This window comes from Nyctereutes procyonoides, unplaced genomic scaffold (assembly GCF_905146905.1).
Source record: "Nyctereutes procyonoides isolate TBG_1078 unplaced genomic scaffold, NYPRO_anot_genome, whole genome shotgun sequence".
Classification (NCBI taxonomy): Eukaryota; Metazoa; Chordata; class Mammalia; order Carnivora; family Canidae; genus Nyctereutes; species Nyctereutes procyonoides.
In genome coordinates this window covers 12,651,617-12,673,154 of record NW_026575052.1, presented here as the reverse complement: position 1 = coordinate 12,673,154, position 21,538 = coordinate 12,651,617, and the positions used below count along the sequence as shown (strand labels likewise).

At 61.1% G+C, this 21,538-nt stretch overlaps 2 protein-coding genes across 3 annotated transcripts; one reads left to right on the top strand and one right to left on the bottom strand.

Moving 5' to 3' along the window:
* The first annotated feature begins 300 nt into the window (after positions 1-300).
* Positions 301-11,988, top strand: MAP3K6 (mitogen-activated protein kinase kinase kinase 6). Its single transcript, XM_055331792.1, has 31 exons — positions 301-417; positions 866-1,271; positions 2,533-2,549; positions 2,643-2,672; positions 2,751-2,774; positions 2,998-3,188; positions 3,304-3,472; positions 3,812-3,918; positions 4,341-4,511; positions 4,598-4,710; positions 5,328-5,487; positions 5,686-5,848; positions 5,967-6,074; positions 6,188-6,237; positions 6,331-6,426; positions 6,582-6,669; positions 6,744-6,877; positions 7,084-7,211; positions 7,464-7,600; positions 7,929-8,034; positions 8,536-8,693; positions 8,792-8,984; positions 9,096-9,234; positions 9,511-9,670; positions 9,782-9,958; positions 10,240-10,345; positions 10,560-10,731; positions 10,828-10,940; positions 11,037-11,110; positions 11,395-11,471; positions 11,675-11,988. Exons 1-31 carry the CDS (start codon positions 301-303, stop codon positions 11,763-11,765), a joined length of 3,975 nt encoding a protein of 1,324 aa, XP_055187767.1. The 3' UTR covers positions 11,766-11,988.
* Positions 11,989-12,158: 170 nt separating this feature from the next.
* Positions 12,159-20,903, bottom strand: SYTL1 (synaptotagmin like 1). Of its 2 annotated transcripts, XM_055331834.1 has the most exons (15): positions 20,766-20,902; positions 18,431-18,659; positions 16,889-17,037; positions 16,618-16,696; positions 16,484-16,529; positions 15,976-16,048; positions 15,589-15,686; positions 15,342-15,455; positions 14,999-15,165; positions 14,661-14,757; positions 14,164-14,322; positions 13,841-13,919; positions 13,625-13,724; positions 12,591-12,796; positions 12,159-12,393 (listed from the first exon to the last, which is right to left on the bottom strand). In XM_055331834.1, exons 2-15 carry the CDS (start codon positions 18,619-18,621, stop codon positions 12,254-12,256), a joined length of 1,698 nt encoding a protein of 565 aa, XP_055187809.1. In that variant the 5' UTR covers positions 18,622-18,659; positions 20,766-20,902; the 3' UTR covers positions 12,159-12,253. The 2 variants fall into 2 exon arrangements, with proteins under 2 accessions (XP_055187809.1, XP_055187810.1); XM_055331835.1 differs by lacking the exon at positions 14,999-15,165 and having other exon boundaries at positions 15,335-15,455; positions 15,589-15,732; positions 20,766-20,903.
* Between the last annotated feature and the right edge of the window lie 635 nt (positions 20,904-21,538).

Here is a 21,538-nt window from a genome sequence, read left to right as displayed (position 1 = left end):
AGCTGAGTTATCTTGCAGCTGAGTCTCCAGTTCCTGATTTCAGAACCCACCGAGGTTTACACCGAGGTTTACACCAGGCTGCTGCCTCCTTAGCTCACACTGGAAGGCCAGGGGGTTTTGGAGCTGTGCAGGTGTGGTAGCTCAAGGGTTTCTGGTTTCTGGTTCTTCTTCAGGTGGCAGAGAAATGTGGGGACTCAGGTCCCGTAGTCCTGTTTGGGTGGAGGTCAAAGGTCAGATGGGATTCTGGGGGAAAGCAGCCCCCTGGCAAAAGGGCCTGCACAGCTGGGGTGGAGTGGGGGGATGTCGGCTCCTCGCTGTGTTCCGCACACCCTGCTGTCTCTGGAGATCCACTCATTCAACAGGTCCCTGCAGGGCAGGTCCTGCGGTTCACACGTCCCCCTAGCCCTGGCCTGTGCGGTCCACACCGGTTGGCCTGCACAGGGGCACAGGCGGTTCCGGAAGCCGCCAGGAGGTTCTGCCGGGAGAGCAGGGAGGGGAGAGGCCAAGTCCCGGGCCGCTAGGGAGGGGCGCTGCCCCAGGGCCGAGGGTGGAGCTTTCCCAGTGGGCCGGGAAAGGGCTGGGCCCGGCCTACATGTGAGGGCAGGGGAGAGGCAGGCAGACTCTTTCCTGCGGTGTCCGGGTGCTGGACGCGGCTGGACCGATTCCCGGGATCCCCTACGTGACTCAGCCGCGGGTCACTGGATGCCCCAGATTCCCGGGACCCTGTCCCCGACTTGGGATCCTCAGGACCTTGCAAGTCGGACCTCGGATCTCGCCCTGGGCTCCAGATTCCCGGAACAGGACCTCTGGCCGAGTCTGGATTTCCAGATCCCGTGCCAGATTGCTGAGCTCCCTGGATCCGTAGCCGCTGGCTCCTGTCCCGGCCCGGGTGCCCAGAGCCGGCCGCCCGACGCCCGAGCGCCCTAGCACGGCAGGGCGGTGCGTGCGGTCCGGAGCCCTGGAGCGCGCCGGCAGCTGCTGGCAGGACCCGCTGGCCGAGGCGCTGAGCCGAGGCCGGCCCCCCGCCGCGTCCCCGGGCCGGGGCTGCGCGCGAAGCCGGCCGCTCCGCGTGGTCTACGTGCTGACCCGGGAGCCGCAGCCCCGCGTGGAGCCCGAGGCGGGAGCCGAGGCGGAGCCGCTGCCCCTGCGCTGCTTGCGCGAGGCCTGCGCGCAGCTCCCCGGGCCGCGAGCGCGACCCGAGCTATGCAGCCTGCCCTTCGGGACGCTGGCGCTGGGCGACACCGCGGCGCTGGATTCTTTCTACAACGCGGGTGAGCGCGCGCCGGGGGCGGGGCCGGGCCGGGGCGGGGCTTGGGGGCCCGGAGAGGGCCGAACGGGGCGGGGCTCGGCGATGCGGGGAGACCCCGGGATGGGTGTAGGGTCTGGGGGACACAAGGTGACTAGGCTGAGGGGTTCGAGGCAGAGTCACCATAAGAGTGGAATTTGGGATCTGGGGCGCAGCCGGGCTTGGGCTGGGACTTACTGGCTGCGGGCCCGGAGCCCCCGGGGTCCAGGGTTGGGGCTAAAGCACTCTGGGGTTGGTCCGGTGCCTGGGGAGCGGGGTGGGGAGTTCGGCGAGGCTGGGGGCGGGGCGGAGCGTGGGACCTCAAGAGTGGGGCTGAAGGCGATCTCCGTGGAGCTCGTGAGAGCGGATCCTGGGAGGTGGAACTTGGACTAGGGGCAGGGGCCGTGCTTGGGGGCTGGAGTTCAGGGCCGGTAGCTACTTCCGAGGATCGGGCTAGAGAGGGGGAAAGAGACACGAAGGGGCCCACAGGTGCGGGATTCTAGGCGGGGGCGCTTGGGTTCTGAGGTCCCAGAAGTGGCGAGGTGGTGGGCGGGGTCGCCAGGGGGCGGGGCTAGAAAGGTGGCGGTTCCCGCGCGCGTCACCCCTCCCTTCCGCCACCCCGACGCCTCGCCCTTGACACTTATTTGTTCCTCCAAGAGTCTGGCTGGCAACCTGCCTTGCCTGATGGCCCTAAAATCGCAGCCTAAAAATGAAGGCTGACTTGACGTCGAGGACTCAAAGACACACACGGCCTTAGACTCGCAAATCGCACATGTGTTGACTCACACTGGCCCTCGCAGACACTGTCACACACAGAAATAGAAACAGCCCCACACACAGGCGCAGCACTGTCTACACACTGCTGGTGCCGCCCCCCCTTTCAAGAGACTGCGCTGAGTTCCCAGGGTAGGGGACGTCTGTGTCTGGGCAACACCTGCCTCTCACATGGCCTAGAACAGGCTGGTGGCTGGTGCCCGCCTCCTCTTCTCGGTGCTGAGTGCCCACAGGTTCTGGAACAGTGGGATGAGGGTCCCAGCCCACTGAGCCCAATCCTCTCCCGCAACACCACAGATATCATCAGTTCTGTATGAGAGCCAGAGGGATCTAGAAAGGGGAAACTGAGACCAGAGCAAAACTGGACCCTGCTGGAGTCACGTGGGAAGGCCACCTGAGCCAGGAGGGGTCCCCAGACTCCTCCCCCACCAGCTAGGCTGAGGGGCTCAGGGCATGCACCTGTGTGCCCGCAGACGTGGTAGTACTGGAGGTGAGCAGCTCCCTGGCACAGCCCTCCCTCTTCTACCACCTTGGTGTGCGTGAGAGCTTCAGCATGACCAACAATGTGCTCCTCTGCTCCCAGGCTGACCTCCCTGACCTGCAGGCCCTTCGGGTAGGTGGCCAGGTGGCTGGTGGGGGGCAGGCTGGGTTGGGGCCTATCTACGATACCAATCTGACTGTCCCCCTGCAGGAAGACGTTTTCCAGAAGAATTCGGTGAGCAGAATCCACCCTTTACTCCAATGTACCCTTTGACCTCCACTCTCTACTACCATTCCTGGCCTCCTCAGTCACCTCTGACCTCTCTGATTCTCTTGACATCCGGGTGGCCTCTGTTCCCTATTGCCAGCCTTCGTGAAGTATGCCCCTTCTCAGCTGTTCTAATCTCTGTCTGGTGCTGACCTCTGACCCGCACTGACTCCTGCCTCCCTCCCACCAGGACTGTGTTGGCAGCTACACACTGATCCCCTATGTGGTGACAGCCAGTGGCCGGGTGCTGTGCGGTGATGCGGGCCTCCTGAGAGGCCTGGCTGATGGGCTAGTCCAGGCAGGGGTGGGCAGCGAGGCCCTGCTAACGCCCCTGGTGGGCCGGCTCGCCCGCCTGCTGGAGACCACGCCCACGGACTCTTGGTAATGGGGTGCAGGGAGGGTGCACCGGGACAAGGCTGGTGAGGGCACAGCAGGCTGGGGCTGAGGGACAGGCCCCATCACGCTCTCCCCCTCCCTCCTCTGCTGGGGGCCTTAGTGGCTACTTCCGGGAGACCATTCGGCAGGACATCCGGCGGGCCCGGGAGCGGTTCTCCGGGCAGCAGCTGCGGCAGGAGCTGGCTCGCCTGCAGCGGAGGCTCGACAGCGTGGAGCTGCTGAGCCCCGACATCATCATGAACCTGCTGCTCTCCTACCGCGACGTGCAGGTGTGTGGCGCTCAGAGAGGCAGGCAGGGCAGCGGCGTTCGGTGTCAGGAAAACCCGAGTCCATCTCCTGGCTGTCTGAGGTCTCTGAGCCTCAGTTTCCTAATCCGTATAGAGAATGGTCATGTCACTGTCTCCCGGGGCAGTAGGGAAGGAGGGGCACACAGCAGGTTCTGTGTAAGGTGTGGTGTCTACACTACCTCCCGGGCCTCAGGTATGGTGGGTGGGTAGATGGAGTGTCAGGGATGGGAGGGGATCTCAACTCAAGGTCTTCCTCTGGGTCCGGGGGCGATGGGACCCACCAGAGGCCACCGTGCCAGTGTGCGCCGTTCCCTCCCACAGGACTACTCAGCCATCATTGAGCTGGTGGAGACACTGCAGGCCTTGCCCACCTGTGACGTGGCCGAGCAGCACAACATCTGCTTCCACTACACGTTTGCCCTCAACCGGTGAGTGACAGAGCACACGGTTCAGGTCATAGCCCCCTTGGAGACGTGGGTCTTGCTATGTGAGGTCATTGCAGTCTGAGATCAGGGCTGTTCAGGGAATTGACTGACCAGGGTCACACTGATGTCAGATGGTCCCTGTTGTTCTATTACTGCTGCCTGGGGTGTGGTGGGATGGTGCCGCTGTCCTTGGAGTGGTCACAGCTTCCACAGTCACTGTCCCTCAGAGTCAGAGCTGCTAGGAATCACCTCTATCTGGGATTATTACTTCTAGAAAGGTCAATGCTGACCAGAGTCACAGTTATTCTGGGCTCATTATGGTCAGGCCTTTGGAAGGGTCCCTGCTGTTCAGGGTCTTGGGGTTCCTGGATAGAGTGGGGGCAGGGCCATCCGTAAGTTCCCAGCCTATCTCCCCCTTTCCCTAGGAGGAACAGGCCTGGGGACCGGGAGAAGGCACTGGCTGTGCTGCTGCCACTGGTGCAGGGGGAGGGCTCTGTGGCCCCTGACCTATACTGCATGTGTGGCCGCGTCTACAAGGACATGTTCTTTAGCTCTGGCTTCCAGGATGCTGGGCATCGGGAGCAGGCGTATCACTGGTAAGGGGCAGCAGCAAGTGGGCAGTGGGCTGAAGGACGGGGCTGTGGGCATCAGTCTGGCCCTGAGTCTCTGCCCCCTACCCCAGGTATCGCAAGGCTTTTGACATAGAGCCCAGCCTCCACTCGGGGATCAACGCAGCTGTGCTGCTCATTGCTGCTGGGCAGCGCTTTGAGGACTCTGAGGAGCTCCGGCTAATAGGTGAGTCCCTGTCCTGCACCCCTCCTCCCACCAGCAGGCCTCAGAGGGGCCAGGACAGAGCTCAGGCAGAGAGGACACTGGGCTGGAGCTGGGACTGGCCTTGTCCCCCTTTGGACCTATTCTTCCTGAACCCCCATCTGGACCCTCATACCCGTCCTGGGTCCTCATGAGCCCTTGAGGCCACAGTGTTCCTGAGCCCACACCTGCACTCCCTACACATTGAATTCAACATACACTTGTTCCCCAAACCTTCCTTGTGCCTGAGCTCCTACTCCCACCTGAGAGTCATACCTAAGTTTTCACATATTCCTGTCTTTTATTTTTTTAAAGATTTATTTATTTATTTTAGAGAGAGAGGGAGGGAGAGTAGGGAAAGGGGCAGAAGGAGAGAGAGAAAGAGAATCTCCAGCAGACTCCGCACGGAGCCTGAAGCCTGATGTGGGGCTTGATCTCATGACCCTGAGATCATGATCTGAGCTGGTCACTTAGCTGACTGAGCCACCCAGGCACCCGTCACCTGTTTCTATGGTCCTGCCCACTTGGATGTTGTGGCCCACACTTATGCTTTGCTCAAACCTGCAACCACACTCCCTAGGGCCCATACCCCTCTCTCCCAGGCATGAAGCTGGGCTGCCTGCTGGCCCGAAAAGGCTGTGTGGAGAAGATGCAGTATTACTGGGACGTAGGCTTCTACCTGGGAGCTCAGATCCTCGCCAATGACCTCGCCCAGGTGGCACTGGCTGCAGAGCAGCTGTACAAGCTCAATGCTCCCATATGGTAGGTGGGCCCCTCTCTAGTCTCGGCCGGGCCCAGGCTGCGTGTCCGCTGGCATTCTAGCCAATGACCTGGCCTCTTCCAGACCACTGCTTGGTGCACTCAGCGCCCATGTTCAGGCTACATCCAGGCCAGTCTGCTCCCCCGGCAGTGCTAACTGGGGCCGGGGCTGAGTTGAGCACAGGGTACCTGTGCCTGCAGGTACCTGGTGTCCATGATGGAAACCTTCCTGCTGTACCAGCACTTCAGACCGATGCTAGAGCTTCCGGAAGGACCCCCACACCGTGCCCACTTTTGGCTCCACTTCTTGCTGCAGTCCTGTCAGCCATTCAAGACGGCCTGTCCCCAGGGGGACCAGTGCTTGGTGAGGTGGTGCTTGGTCCCCAGGGGGACCAGTGCTTGGTGAGGCTGCCCAGTGGGGGTGTGGGGCCTAGGAGAGGAGAGGGCCCCTTCTCACCCGCCCCCTTCCTTGTCATCTGTAGGTGCTGGTCCTGGAGATGAACAAGGTGCTGCTGCCTGGGAGGCTTGAGATTCAGGGTACTGATCCCGTTAGCGCGGTGACCCTGAGTCTGCTGGAGCCAGAAACTCAGGTGAAGTCGCTGAGGCCCTCCACTCACCGCTGTGCACCCCTTCTCTGGAACCTTTCTCCCATCCCCAAACCCAGTCCCCCGACTCTCCCCTCAGACCCACCTTCTTCTCCCAGGACGTTCCCTCCAGCTGGACCTTCCCCGTGGCCTCCATCTGCGGGGTCAGGTGCGAGGGGAGACCTGGGGCGTTGGGGTGGAGTGCGGCGTGGGGGTGCTATGGACCGGAGGGCACTCACTGTGGCTCCTCATCCCTTCCCAGTTCCTCCAAGCGGGACGAGCGCTGCTGCTTCCTCTACGCGCTTCCCCCGGCTCAGGACGTCCAGCTGTGCTTCCCCAGCGTCGGGCACTGCCGGTGGTGCGCGGCTTCTCCGGGTGCCCGGGTGCGGGGTGGGGGGTGGTAGTGATGGTGAGGGGGGAAACCAAGGGCGGTGTTCCCTGGGTGCTCCTGGCCTGGGAGGGGAGAGATCCCACCCAAGGTGCCCCTCCCGCCGGCCTGACCTCCACCCACAGGTTCTGCGGCCTGATCCAAGCCTTGGTGACGAATCCGGATTCCACGGCGCCCTCGGAGGAGGCGGAGGGCGTGAGGGAGGTGCTGGAGGTGAGGAAGGGGCCTGGGAGCACGAGGAGGGGCAAGGCCTACGGGCTGAACCCCGTCTCCGCCGCCCCCTGCAGTTTGATTATGAGTACACGGAGACGGGCGAGCGGCTGGTGCTGGGCAAGGGCACGTACGGGGTGGTGTACGCGGGCCGCGAGCGGCACACGCGGGTGCGCATCGCCATTAAGGAGATCCCTGAGCGTGACAGCAGGTGCGGAGCCGGGCGCGGACGGGGCCACGAGGCCAGGGGGTCGGGCTCACATGGCAGAGGGGCCCAGGCGGGGGGGGGGGGGGGGGGCAGAATGGCAGGGAACCCCCGCGGCCCCAGGGTCTGGAGGGGCGGTGGCCTGCCTCTTGCTGGACTTGGGTGGGCACCTCTGTCCCAAAGCGGCCTATTCCTCTCCCTTCCTGCCCCAGGTTCTCGCAGCCCCTGCACGAAGAGATTGCTCTGCACAAACGCCTTCGCCACAAGAACATCGTGCGCTACCTGGGCTCGACCAGCCAGGGCGGCTACCTCAAGATCTTCATGGAGGAAGTGCCCGGAGGTACGTGCCCTGTGTGGGATGGCAGTGGAACTGGAAGTGTGGGGCATAGGGATGGAGCCACGTAGGGGTGGAGAACCCTAGGGGACAATGAATCCTAGCATGTGGTGGTGGTGTAGCCCATAATTAGCTGACACAGTGCACCTGGGTGGTGATGGGGTCTTGGGGGTGGCATGGGTGTGCCTGGCCTTGAGCAGAGAGCTGAGGGCTAGAGTAAGTGGGTGCCAGTGCTGATGTTGGACTGTGTCTGCCTAGGCAGCCTGTCCTCCTTGCTGCGCTCCGTGTGGGGACCCCTGCAGGACAACGAGAGCACCATCAGTTTCTACACCCGCCAGATCCTGCAGGGACTCAGCTACCTGCACGACAACCGCATAGTGCATCGAGACATCAAGGCAAGTCCTGTAGCTGCCCACCCTGGCTTGCTGGAGGAGGGGGAGAGGACATGTGGCTCTAGACAGAGGCCGGCAGTTTATATTAAGAAGGCACACCCTTTTGGAAAGGATGGGGAATCCAGCAAGGAGACTTCCTAGGGAAGGAGAGAACTTCAGACCTGAACCCAAACCAGGTGCCAGCTCCCAGGGGGTCATAAGTGGGATGGCAGAGGGAGGAGGTCGATAGAGGCAGAGTCAGGCTGTGATTGTAGGAGATGGGATCCCAGGAGAGGATCCAGTTCCGCCACCAAGAGCCCAGCCTGATGTCCACTGTGTCTGCTCTACTCAGGGGGACAATGTACTGATCAACACCTTCAGTGGGCTGCTCAAGATTTCTGACTTTGGCACCTCCAAGAGGCTGGCAGGCATCACACCCTGCACTGAGACCTTCACAGGTAGTGGGGTGTGGGGTGGTGAGTGGGGATGCTGCACTGGGACAGAAGGACCCTTAGGGCCTTCCAGGGAATGGTGCTTCTCCTGGCCATGGAGTTAGAACCCTAATGGGACACAGAACCAAGGGCCAGTGACTGAGCCGGGCTGAGGTGACAGGATCTAGAACTGGAGCTTGAGTAGCTGCTGGTGGTGAATTTAGTAACTGAAACGGAACCCAGAAGAGTCGATACGGGCAAAAGTGTGTGATGGGATTCAGAGTGGGTGATGCTGTCCAGGATGTATGATGGAACCTACTGTGGGTGAAGAAGTTGGAATGTGATGGAACCTAAGATGAGGGAGGAAAACTCAGGATAGATGTCACCTACCAGCAGGGTAGGTGACAGGAATTGTTTGGATGACAGACTTCAGGGTTGGTGCAGGTGGCTAGAAGATGAGAGCGACCCCCCACCCCGCCAAATCATTTAGAGCCTAGGTGAGCATTACTGCTACTGCTCCTGCCCTAGGGACCCTACAGTATATGGCACCAGAAATCATTGACCAGGGCCCACGAGGGTATGGGAAGGCAGCTGACATCTGGTCACTGGGCTGCACTGTCATCGAGATGGCCACAGGTCGCCCACCCTTCCATGAGCTAGGGAGCCCACAGGCTGCCATGTTTCAGGTGAGACTCCTCACAGCCTGGCTCATGAGGTGGGATGGGGACAGACGGAGCCCCGAACTCCTCTGACCTTGACCTTTGCCCTCCCTGACCCTTCCCAGGTGGGCATGTACAAGGTGCATCCGCCAATGCCCCCTTCTCTGTCAGCGGAGGCGCAAGCCTTTCTTCTCCGAACTTTTGAGCCAGACCCCCGTCTCCGAGCCAGTGCTCAAGCTTTGCTGGGGGACCCCTTCCTGCAGCCCGGGAAGAGGAGCCGCAGCCCTGGCTCCCCCCGCCATACACTGCGGCCCTCAGGTACTCTGCAGGTGGAGGGAGTGGGCCCACTGGGGCGAGGGCAGAGGAGCTGTGGAGGGGAGAGGGCTGACGGTGGGGGGGGGCAGGCTGACAGCCTCGTCTCTCCCTCAGATGCCCCTTCAGCCAGCCCCACTCCTTCAGCTGACCTGACCACCCAGTCCCAGACATTCCCACGCCCTCAGGCACCCTTTCAGCACCCATCCAGTCCCCCGAAGCGCTGCCTCAGTTATGGAGACACCAGCCAGCTCCGGTGAGAGCCCAGGGTCTTAGAGTGGCCTTGCCTCATCTGGGTTTGCCTTTGTACTCCCTCCAAAAGAAGCCCCCTCCCCCTGGGGGCCTGGGCACCTTCCACCACGTTCAAGGATGGCATTTGGTGCCTCCCTTCCAGATGCTCCAACCTGTATTTATGGTGCCTCTGTGAGGTTGGCATAAAAGTAAAAGGCAGAGCCAGGATTCGAACCCTGGGGTGGAGGTGGCTGGATGGTGTTGCTACCCGCCCTCCATCCGCAGCTCCCTGTTGCACTAGGGTGCCCGAGGAACCGGGAGCAGAGGAGCCCACGTCCCCTGAGGAGAGTTCTGGGCTGAGCCTGCTGCATCAAGAGAGCAAGCGCCGGGCCATGCTGGCGGCTGTACTGGAGCAGGAGCTGTCCACGCTGGCGGACAGTCTGTGCCTGAAGCAGGAACAGGTGGGCGAGCCCGGCCCAGCGCTCCCGGGGGTTGGCTCCCCCTCACCTCCACCCCCACAGCACCTCTGCCGACTCAGGCGGCCGCCCGCTGACGACCCTCTGCCTTCTCAGGGTCCCGGGCCAGGCAGGAATCATGTGGAACAGCTCCTGCGCTGCCTGGGGGCGCACATCCACACTCCCAACCGCCGACAGCTGGCCCAGGAGCTTCGGGCGCTGCAGGCGCAGCTGCGGGCCCAAGGCCTCGGGCCTGCGCTTCTGCACGGACCGCTCTTCGCCTTCCCGGATGCGGTGAGGGTGCTTGCTCGCGGCTCAGGCTGCCCAATAAGAGGTAGTGAGCTCCCTGTGCCTGGGAATGTGCAAGGACTTGATGTTGCAAGGTTGCAGGTCTTCCCCGTGAAGATGGAGCCATCAGGAAAGGGACATCTGCCCAATCCTAGTTTCTCAGCGCCTCTCTCTGCCCCCAGCCCGCCTACACGACTTGCCAGACTTGCCTCTGGCGGAAGACTTTCTAGGCCTTTCTAGCAAATGTCCCACTTCTGAGAGTCGCTGCGCCCTTTCTCGCTCTGCAGGTGAAGCAGATCCTCCGCAGGCGCCACATCCGCCCACACTGGATGTTCGTGCTGGACTCGCTGCTCAGCCGAGCGGTCCGGGCAGCCCTGGCTGTGTTGGGCCCCGGTAAACCTGGCGAGGAGCTATCCCGCCCGAGGGGGGCGTGGCGGGCACGGATGGGGCCGGTAGGGGGCGTGGCCATCGGGGGTTAGGCTCTGGCCGGCTGTTAGGAACCCCGGGGTAGCCAGAGCCTTGTGCCCTCTGCCAGCCGGCCGTTTGGGGGTCCCAAATGGGCGTTTCTCTCCCTGCCCGAGCTCACCCCAGTCACTTGGATTGGCAGAAGTGGAGACGGAGGCCATCCCACCGAGGTCAGAGGAGTCGAGTAAAGAAGAGGAACCCCAGTCCAAGCGGCAGGAGACCTTGGTCCAGCTCAGCCAGCTCCCCAAGGAAGCAGAGAAGGCACCCCCGCCCCGGATGGTGCAGCTGGGCCTCTTGCGAGCGGAGACTGACAGGTGAAGCCCCCGGGACTTGCCCATGGCCTCTGGGCCAGCTTCCCTCTCATTCGCTACTCCATTCTTTCTACTCACACGGCCTCTGCACTCCCCCAGGCTTCGGGATGTCCTGGCTGAGAAAGAACGGGAGTGCCAGGCCCTGGTGCAACAAGCTCTACAGAGGGTGAATGGGGAGGCCCGGATCTGCGCCCTGGCCTCCGAGCCCCCAGGTGAGTGGCACCTGGCTGGAGAACACTAATAGCAAGTGTGAGGCTGCCTCTGCCGGGAAGTACCCCTGGATTTACCACCTGACTTCTCCTCGACAGCTGTTCCCACCTGGGACCAGGGCCTGGTAGAGTGGCTACAGGAACTGAACGTGGATCCAGGCACCATCCAGATGGTGAGGGGGAGAGGGCTGGCCACCCTTGATCCCCACTGACCAAAGACTTCATCTCTGTCCATCTTTCAGCTCTTCTCACTCTTTTCCGCATGTAGAGAATCTCAGTACTGGAAGAGAACTTAGTCTACTCCCCATTGTACAGACGAGAAGGGGGGCTCAGGAAGGGGTGTTATCTGCCCTGGCATATTGGTAGCAGAACAGAGCTAGTGCCTGGGTCTCTGGACACATCTTCCTCTGATTTTCTTTTCCACTGTTTCTACATCCGGGTCTTTGACCACAACCAGCTGCTGAACCACAGCTTCACCCTCCGTACCCTACTGACCTGTGCCACTCGAGATGACCTCATCTACACCCGCATCAGGTATGTCCTCAGCCCTTCAGGGATGACTCATGTATATGGCTTCGTGCTGGCCAGATCTTGACCCCCTGCTGCATGCCTGCCTAGGTTCCTCCCTGGAAACCAGTGTCCTCTGGGGACAGAGGGGGGATCAGGCAGAGAGTGGGGTAACAGAGAGAGCCCAGGGCCTTATTCTGGCTGAACCACATGGAGCCTGCTGTCCCCAGGGGAGGGATGGTATGCCGCATCTGGAGAGCCATCCTGGCACAGCGAGCAGGAGCCACACCAGTTACCCCTGGCCGACAGGAGGCCGAATGAGAGCTGAGACAAGAGGCTAGACCCAAGGACAGATGAATGAAGACACAAGCAGCTTCTGATACACCTACCCCAGGACTCAGGGGCCAACTGGAGGAGGCCAGGTTGGGGGTAGCGGGCAGGGTAGGGCCAAGGCCTAGCCCCATGGGGGGAGTCAACCACAGAGATGCCCCAAGCATATCAAGTACCACCAGGCAAAGACTATTAAACAGAACACCTTTGTACACTTGGGCCTTGGTAACTTCTGAGGTGTGTGTGTGTGTGGGGGGGGTCCTGGCACCAGCTCCCTGAGGTCTGTCTGTCTGAGTTTAAAGTTCCTTCACCTGTTCCCCTTCACTAACCTTACCCTTTCCTGCCATCACTCTTGCTGCCCAAAAACAGACATCAGCCCCTCGCTGCCCTTTGAATAGACTTTATTGGTTTTAGCCAAGGGCAGGCCCTGAGATGGGGGGGGGGGTCTGGAGAGGAGTCTGGTGGGGCTTGCAGGGCAGCTATGTCCTGGGGACCAGGTTGGTTCTGAGGGGCAGAAGGCCATCCACCCACTCGCACGGTCGTTCCAGGAGCGTCTGCCACAGCTGCCTCTCCTCTGACGTGGAATCCATCCAGGGCACCTGGAGCCCATAGCTGCTGCCTGGATATGTGCCGACAGGGGTGAAGGGCATCGTTGCATTGGACATTCTAGGTCCTAAGGAACACCTGCCTGGTCCCAGATTCTGAATTGCAGGCAGTTCTCAGTGGACACCAGCAAAGGGCAGAGAAATGCCCAGGGCCACACACTGAGCCCCTGTCTCTTGGTGTCAGGTCTTCCCAGGGCCCAGCCCTACTCACCGGTGCCCAGGCTGAGGCGTGTGCCCCCCAGCTGGCGGCTGGCCAGGGCCCCCTGGTCCCAGAGGGACAACTCGGCACAGGCCTGGCGCAGGTCAGCAGGCCCGAAGCCATCGTAAACCATGGTGTGGTTGAACACAGGGCTGAGGCTGCGCCGTACCACCCTTGTCCTTTGGCGGCTGGCCCGGCTGTCATCAGGCAGCACTGAACTGTGCGGGAGGGAGCAGTCAAATGGCTATCCCCTCCCACTCCCCAGGACCAGCCAGTCACCAGATCTTCCCCATTCTCCCTCACAATGTCCGTGTCCTCTGGCTCCTGCCTGGGACCCAGCCTCAGACCTTCACTACTCGTGGACCTTTGGGCCAGCCCCCTCTCAGGCCTCTTGTCTTTAAAAGTGACAGCTGTTATTCACAGGACCCCACAGAATACAGAAATACAGTTCTGCTACTTCCCTGCACAATTCCCTTCATCGGCTCCCTGTTGCCCCCAGAAGTAGTTTTCAAACTTTTTAAAGCCTCCCAACCCTTTCTGCAAGACAAAATATTGCTCAGAAGTAAAAGCACAATGTCTGTGGTGGAATCAGGGCTAGGAACTTAGAACCTGATCCACCTAACTCTTAGCATTTCACGCTCTAAGTGTGGGGTAGCACCTGGAGGCCCCCCTAGAGGCCCCCCAGAGCTTACTTTGAAAACTATTGAACTTTAAGTTCAGGGCCAAGCCCCAAGGCCTGGCCTTCCAGGTCTTTTCATGGAAGAGTCCCTGTGACCTCCCAGGTCCCAGCCTCAGTTCTCCGAGTCCTATGGGTGTCAGTCACTCTGAAATGCAACTCCTCAAGGATGTGTTTTGACTTTCCTGACTCCAGGCTTTTGCTCAAGTTGTCCCGTTCACCCCTATACAGTGGTCAAAGATCAGACTGTGGTGGGGGAGCAGGGTATCACCGGTGGTTGATTAGGAGGGGTTTGTCAGAGGTGGGGAGCTCCAGAGCACATGGGGGGCTGGTGGAGGAAGGGAAGTGGGGAGGTCTCCATGCCCCTCACCACTGTACGTAGGTATCCAGGGTTCCTGAGCGCAGAGGCACGAGGTCCTGAGCTTCCTTCACCCAGAAATGCAGCTCCCCACTGGGGGGCAGTCCCGGGCCTGCGGAGAGGCTCAGCTCAGGCCCCGCTGCCCCACGCTGCCCCCGCCACGCTGCCCCCGCCACCGTAGCAGGACCGGAGACCCCCTCCTCCCAGGGTCTCGGGGCGGTCACTCACCCTCGGAGCTGGCGGGGACGTACTTGAGGGACAGGGAGAGCAGCCCGCGGCTGGGGAGGTCGTCGGGAGAGGGCGGGCCCTGCGAGAGGTTTTCGGGTCAGGGGCGGGAGCCCGCCCCGGGGAAAGGGGCCTTGAAGGGGCGGGGTCTCCGGACACCGAGGGGGGGTGGGGGGCCGGAGGGGACCGAACAGGCCGTCCGAGGGGGAGGTGAGGCCGAGGGGGAGGTGAAGGGTCAGGCGGTGTCTGAGGGGGCTGGAGGAAAGCGCGGCGGGGTGCAGGAGACCTAGGCGTCAGGGCCTCCCTCCGCGGCCTGGCTGCCTCACCCGGGACTGCAGGGGGAGCCAGGTGGCCTCAGAGTCCCAGTCCCACGTGTCGAGAGGCACTTCGACTTCGCCCAGAAAGATGTTGCGACCCAGGCTTTCGCGGTGCCACACGGACAGGCTCAGCACGCGGCCCCGGAGCTCGGCCTGCGGGACGGAGTACTGGGGACAGGGGGTGCGCTGTAAGGGACCGTCGCGCCTGGCCCCCGCTTCAGCGCTCCGGCAGTGTGGACGGGGGCTTGTCCTACAGCGCTCCCTGCACGAGGGAATCCAGGGGAGCCCCGAGGGGCCTTAGTGGGGGTCTAGACTAGCGCCATGCCCACCCCTAGACGGACCCACTGGAGAACGCGTGGACGGAGGGCCTCCCTGCGGTTCCTCCCGCGGAACGGAGGATCGGAGCGACGGGGAACGACCATACTATGGCTGCCCCTGCCACCCGGCCCCCGGGGAAAGGGGCGTCCGGTTCATTAATGGGGGGCCGCCCGGTCTCGCAGCCTCACCCGCAGGGTCTCGTTGAAGACCGGGTTCAGATTCCGTTTCTTCACTGTGGTCTTGCGCTTGCTCTGCTTATCCGGGAGGAGGTAGCTTTTGACGTAGCTGGGGCGGGGTAGGGGTGAGGAGGACCCGGGCTTAGTGGGGGGCCCTCCCAGCTCCTACCCCCACCCGGGGGGCCTCCGGCCCCAGCCCGGGGCACAGCTTCCCTAGCGGGGCTGTCCAAGAGTTAGCTCACTCAACCCCCACGCCTCCCAAGGACGTTGATAGTCCCATTTTGAAGACAAGGAAACTGAGGCCAAGAAGAGCGGTGGGGCGGGGCGGTGAGAGCGGGTCGGGCACTCACGGGTCCGAGCGGCGGCGGCGCGCGGCCGCCAGGCCCTGGCACTGGATCACGTGCACGCGCAGCTCGGCGGGGCCCGGCTCGTAGCGCAGCGCGAAGTGCACGGAGCCGCGCACCTGCACCGCGCCCGCCTCGGCCTCCCCGGACAGGCTCAGCTGGCTGCCGCTCAGCTGCGGGAGGGGCTGGAAGTCAGGGCTGGGGGGCCGGGAGGGCGTGGGCGTGGCGGTCGCGGGGCGCCGGTCAGGGGGCGAGGGAGCGTTCAGGCCAGGGCTACGCGCCGGGATCTGCAGGGAAGGCGTCCCCCACCCGTCTCCTCTGCCCCCCGGCCCTAGCCCTCACCCCTCACCGTGGAGGAGTTGAGGCTGGACACGGAGGAGCTGCTGCTGAGCATGCGGTCGACTGAGGAGCCGGGCCCCGGAGCCTCTTCCCCGTTCTCCAGGATCTCGGGTGCCGCCTGGGTCTGGGGGGTGGGGAGTGACTGGGCGCCCTCTCTTTCCCAGCCCCTCCCCCGACGGCTCTCAGCCTGGGGCGGGGGCACTCCCCGCCCAGAATCCGCTCCGGGTCTTGGGAGCAGCCGCGGGCCACCCGCCTACCTGGGCTGGGGGAGGCGGCGGCTCCTCTCCGCGCGACCGCGGCTCCGGCTCCGGGTCCGCCTCCTCTGCCGAGACCTGCGGGTCCCCGGGGCCCGGGGCTGGGGTGGGGCATAAGCTCCTGAGCCTGGCCCTCTCCGGCCCGCCCTAAGCAGATTGGGAGGGACTGGTTTGCGATCCCTGTGACCTGCAGATTCAGGTCCGGTGCTGCGGGAAACCCCTGGAGACCACACACCCACACCCACACCCACGCACGCACACACACGCATGGGCAGGAATCAAGGAGAGAATTGGAAGGTGAAGGAAGGGGAACACAGTTTGGGGTCACTTAGAGCCGCCTCCGATCCCTGAAACCTCTCTGTACTCCCCAACACTCACCCTCCTACTCACCTTCCTGGGCTTGGGGCTCTTCCTCCTGATCTGAAGCCTTTAGGGGGACATACGGTGAGGGAAAATCAGGTTCCTGAAAGAAGCAAAGGGTGTGTGTGGGGGAAACTAGTGATGAAGGGGTCAAAGGTCACAATGGGGTCAGCCACCAGAGGCTCCAGCTGGTTACCCCAGATTTATTGGGCACAGTGCTCAAGGCAGGGCTGGCAACCAGCTGCAGGACCAGTTGGGCCTGTCCTTCACACCTCCTCATGTTCAGGCGCTGCTCCGCCTGACTCCCAGGGTCCGTGGGTGGCAGACAGTACCTGAGACCTGAAACTCACCCAGCACAGTCCCCCACCACCCCTAATAGCCAGCTTCTGAGATTCCCTTAGAGGCCAGGTCCATAACCCCATTTTGACAGAGGACGATGACAGTGCCCAGACCAGGGTTTCCTGAGTCTCACATCCCACTTCCACCTGAGCAGCATTGGAGGCCCACTGCTTAGCTCATTCTGTCACTCATTACTCACCTTAGCCTTGCTGGGCATCTCTTGGGGTGCCTTGTCCATGGGGAGCCTAAGAGAAGGGAGAAGTGGTTGTCAGGGGAGAGGCCCCAGGGGACTAGTAGACACCCTTCTCTCCTCTCCCTGCCAGGCTGCCTCACCTGGACTCCACCTCCTCTTCAGCATCTTTCTCAGCAGCTTCAGCCTCCCCATCGCTGCCTGGAGCCTGATCTCCTGTGCCTGGGTGAGAAGTTCTGTGAACCCTTGGTCTCAGGAAGTCTGGCCTTTGGAGCTGTTCACTCACTGCCCGGAGCTCATTGAGGGGTGGTGCCCACCCAGAGACACATTACCAGGGGCCCTCTCTTCCTGTCCGTGTACACCCAGTGCCCTGGGCTGTATGACGCCAGCCCCATCCCGGGGATCTCCTCTCACCCATGGAGCTCTTCTTTCTGCGGATAGAGGCTCGGACAAGATCAGAGCCAAAGTGGGCATGGTGGTGCCGTTGTGAGCGTGCTTCCTGGAACCAGTCTCCTGTCAGAATCTTCAGCTGCCCAGGGTCTGCCACTGAGGCCCGGAGCTTGCTAGAGGATGAGGGAGGGCACGACTGTCACCCAACCAACATTTCTGCCACCCACTCTGTGCCAGGCCCTGTACCTGGGGCCAGGGACACAACAGCAAATCAGACTCAATGCTTACTCTGGATCAAGGAGCTCAGTTTGATGGGGAGACTGGATCCAGAATAGACAAGTACACTATAATGAGGTGGGTGCCATGATGGATATGACAAAGGCCAGCTTTGCCTGTGGGAATCCAAGAGGGCTTCCCAGAGGAGGTGACATTTGAATTGCTTCTTGAAAGACAAATTGGAGTTCTCCAGGCAGAGAAGGAGAGTAATTATTCATTAAACTACCACTGTGGGGGCACCTGGGTGGCTCAGTCAGTTAAGTGTCTGCCTTCAGTTCAGGTCATGATCCCAGGGTCCTGGGATTGAGCCCCACATCGGGCTCCCTGCTGTATGGGGAGCCTGACACTCCCCCTGCTTGTGTTCACACACACACACACACACACACACACACACACACACTCTGTCAAAATAAATAAATGACTACTGTGCATAATCTCTCCTTCTAATTCTATGAGATAGTGCTCCTTAGTCCCATTTTACAGATGAGGAGAGTGGTGCTGGGGAGGTCAGCTGAGTTGCCCAAGGTTATATAGCTAAGAGGTGTCTGTCTCCAAATACTCCTGGTAAGCCCCATGTTCCTCTGCCACTGTGTTCTTCCAGGAAGAAGGAACAGTATAGAAGTGAAGGGTGTGTTCAGGGACTCTGAAGCACCTGAGTGGCTCTAGTGGATACTCTGTGTATGTCTGTCAGGGGCAGGGGTTACTGGTGGAGGATGAGATGGGGGAGGCTGGCAGGGAACTCATCAGGGAGGCTTTGTGGAGCACGCGTAGGAACTTGCCCCTGAAGCAAGGTGCTGAGGAACCATGGGCGGTTTCAACAGGGGATTTTTTTTTTAATATTTTTATTTATCCATCCAGGAGAGACACAGAGAGAGAGGGAGAGAGAGAGAGGCAGAGGCACAGGCAGAGGGATAAGCAGGCTCCCTGTGGGGAGCCCGGTGTGGGACTTGATCCGGGGATCATGCCCTGAGCCAAAGGCAGGCACTCAATGGCTGAGCCACCCAGGCGTCCCTTAGCAGGGGATATTACGGACATATCTGGGAGCTTGGGCTGCAGTATGACCAGTGGTCAGAGAGGACAAGCCTGTGGGCAGGAAGGCTGGTAAGGGAGCTGGTGCAGCCACCTTGGGAGAGGTAGAGAGCTGCATGGGTTAAGGGCGGAGGTGACCAGTGGGCAAAAACAGGAACCACCCAGATATCTGACAGGCCACACACTGGGAGAGGGCAGGGGTGCACTTGAGTTCCCAGTGCCCGAGGCCCTGTCCTCCCCAGCTCCTCTGCCCTGCCTCACCTGACCCGGCCCTCCTCCAACTGGCGAAGGTGGGCATCTCGCTTCAGGACATCGGCAATGGCCTCCTGCTCCTCCTCCGTCAGGAAGCTGAGGTCCAACAGGCCATCAGCCTCAGGCTCTGGCTCATGCGCCATGGGGAGGCTGGGCAGGGCCCACAGCCCCTCTTGAGATGGGTGGCCCCTCTGGGGCATCAGCTGGGGCAGTGCCCCAGGAGGGCACGCGTGGTTCCCTGGGAGCAGATCAAGGGGCAAGTCAAATACAAGGCACATCCTGGAGCTGACTGCTCTTTTCTGCCCAAATACATGCCCAGGTGGTGGGCATGGTACAACTCCAGGAAGGCTGAGATCAAGGTGCCATCAGACGCACCCATGGACCTGTGCATACGCTGGCTCATGAACACACAGGCACACTTGAAGATGGTTAAGGGAGCTGGTGTGTGCAGAGTCATAGATGCACACATGCTGGTACATGTAGACACATCCACCCACAGCGAGATGCACACTCGGTCACATGCGCACACAGATAGCTGCATAGACAGGCACGTGCATGCCCATTCCCCCGCTCAGGACCCAATGCAGTCTTAGTGCTAGGCCCATGCCCACACCAAGAGATGTACACTCTTAAACCTGCATACAAGGCTCCACAGAATGTAGAACTTGGGGACAAAAACACAACCCGAGATATGCACGGGTCACACAGACTTCTGCATACATATCGCCCCTCCACCAACTGGATCATGAGCTCCTTGAAGACAGGGACAGGGCCTCACCTCAGAAGCCCATACGTTGCACACAACAGACGGTTGGTAAAAGTTTGATTAACCGAATGCAGAAATACACTTATGTGCATGCACATACACACACACAGACACACAGGTGCACACACATATCTGCTCCCCGCTCCATAGCCCCCCACCCTGGGAAGCTCCCAATATGGGTTCCCTCCCTCCACCCTTCACCTCCACCCTGCCCTGTCCCATTTGGCCTTCCTGTCTGAGGCAACCTCCTCCCCAGCCTACACCTCCACTTCCTCCCCCCTGAGGTAACCACTGTACCCACTCCCACTGAGGCCTCCAGCCAGGGATGTCCCCGCTGCCAGCCCTACCCTCTTGCCTGGAGCCTGGGGCCCCTCTGCTCTGGCCACATTGGTTCTCCCCCTTCCCCCAACCCAGGACCTGGCTGGGGTCCCAGGGGTGGAGGCCAAGTGCTGCAAAGCAGCTCAGGCTGCCCAGGTACCATGGTGACTCCGGAAGGAAAACATTCGCCCAGCTCTGAGGGGCATGTGGACGTGGCAAGGGGCCCATGACTGAGCCACAGGCGGAGTGGAGGCATGGCCCAAGCCCACCGGGCAGTCTCCTCCCCTGCTGCCCCTCCCACCCCCTCCCATGCCAGGTCCAGGGACAGGCAGGACTGAGATGGAAGAGGGATCTCTGCAGGCAAGTCCTGGCTTGTGCCCGCCACTGCCTGAGCTGTGCCCTCCCAGCTGAGTCAGTGTCTGAGCCCGAGAGAGCACTCTCCCTCTGCTGCCTCACCCTCACCAGGGAGCTTAGGGTTCCTGTCTAGGGGTAGAACTGTGTCTAACCCTGTGTGAATGCCTGGCTGCCCCATATTAACAACACTTCCTGAACATCTGCGTGCTCAAAGTGCTGGGTGCTGCAAATGCACGGCTGAGGGCTCTTATATGGCGTGGTGCACAAGCCTGTGCTGAGGTCTCTGTGTTATGTTGTGCCCTTGTGAGAGTCTGAGTATGGCACACATGTCTGCATACCGTGGGGTCTTTGAGGCTGTTTGTTCTGTGGATGTGAATATTGTGTCACCGCATGTGTGTCAATGCATCATGTCACAATGCAATGCCGCGTGGGTGACTGTTGTCTGCGTTCAGTAACTTTCTGGGTGACAGCACTGTGTGGTTCATGCATTGTAGATTTCTCCCTATGCTGGCTGTGTGACGGGCTGTGTGGTGGTGTGTGCTCTGGTGCCCCAGGGACCACCGGCTGGCGGAGTGTGTGTTTGCGGGTGGAGGTGGGGGACGTCCTGCAGACCTGACCCTGCCCTTGCTCGGCAGGGTCAGCCTGGGCTCAGCTCTGGGCATCTGAGCCGAGGGTCCCCAGCAGTAAGCCCTCCCTGAAGTTCCTTCTCCTAGAGGCGGAATTCAGTGTCCCGTCCTCCCCACTCTATTTCAACACTATAGGACAGATCCATTGGTCAGTTTGTACCAGTCCCAGGCCTGCTCCCACCTCCCTGGACCCCCAAGGCCCCAAAAGGTACCCAGGATACGAGGTGGGACCATCTGCCCCTTGGGACGCTGTCAGGGAACTGGCCTTGAGGTGTGTTACCTGTAGGGGTCCAGTATGGATCAGACACCTCCGCAGGGTGACCCACGCTCTCCTGCACTCCTGGCAGCCGACTTTCAGGGCAGAACTTCTGGAGAAGAGCAGAGAGGGACTAAGGCTGACTCAACCAGCCACCCTAAGCAGCTGCCCAGGGAGGAGGAGGAGGAGGAGGAGGAGGAGGAGGAGGAAACACCTTCTTAGCAGGGCCTGATGCAAAACCGGGCCTGGACTCCTGGCACCCTTGGGGTGCACGCCAGCCTTGGCTTTCAGAGAACCCAGAGCTGATCTGGTGGGTGGGAGACACCTGAGGCTTGGCCCCAGCCCTGCTGCAGACTGATTCTGTAACTCCTGGGAGCAGGGCAGGCACCAGCCCCTCAGAGCCTTGGTTGCCTCATCTATAGAATGGGTGGCTGCCCCACCCTGACTGCTGAGTTGCTGATAGGAACTTGCTTTGAAAGCAAGGTTAGAAACCTTTCTAAGAAGCAGAGTCAAGGAAGGATTGCTGACTGCAGGCAGACAACCCTGAGTAGATTTCGACCCTGAGTAGATTTCCTTCTCTGCCGCTGTGTGACCTTAAGTAGGTGTCTCAACCACGCTGAGCTGCGATTTCCTCCTATGCAAACTATGGGCAGTGGTGTGAAGAGCCTATTCCAGGGGGCAAGAAATTGCCCAGCCAGCACATAGGAGGTGCCAGGTGTCCCCTCTCAGACACGGTACATTTTGGCATTGCTGCCCCTCCCTATATCCATATGCAACTCCCAGGAAGTGCTGGCCAC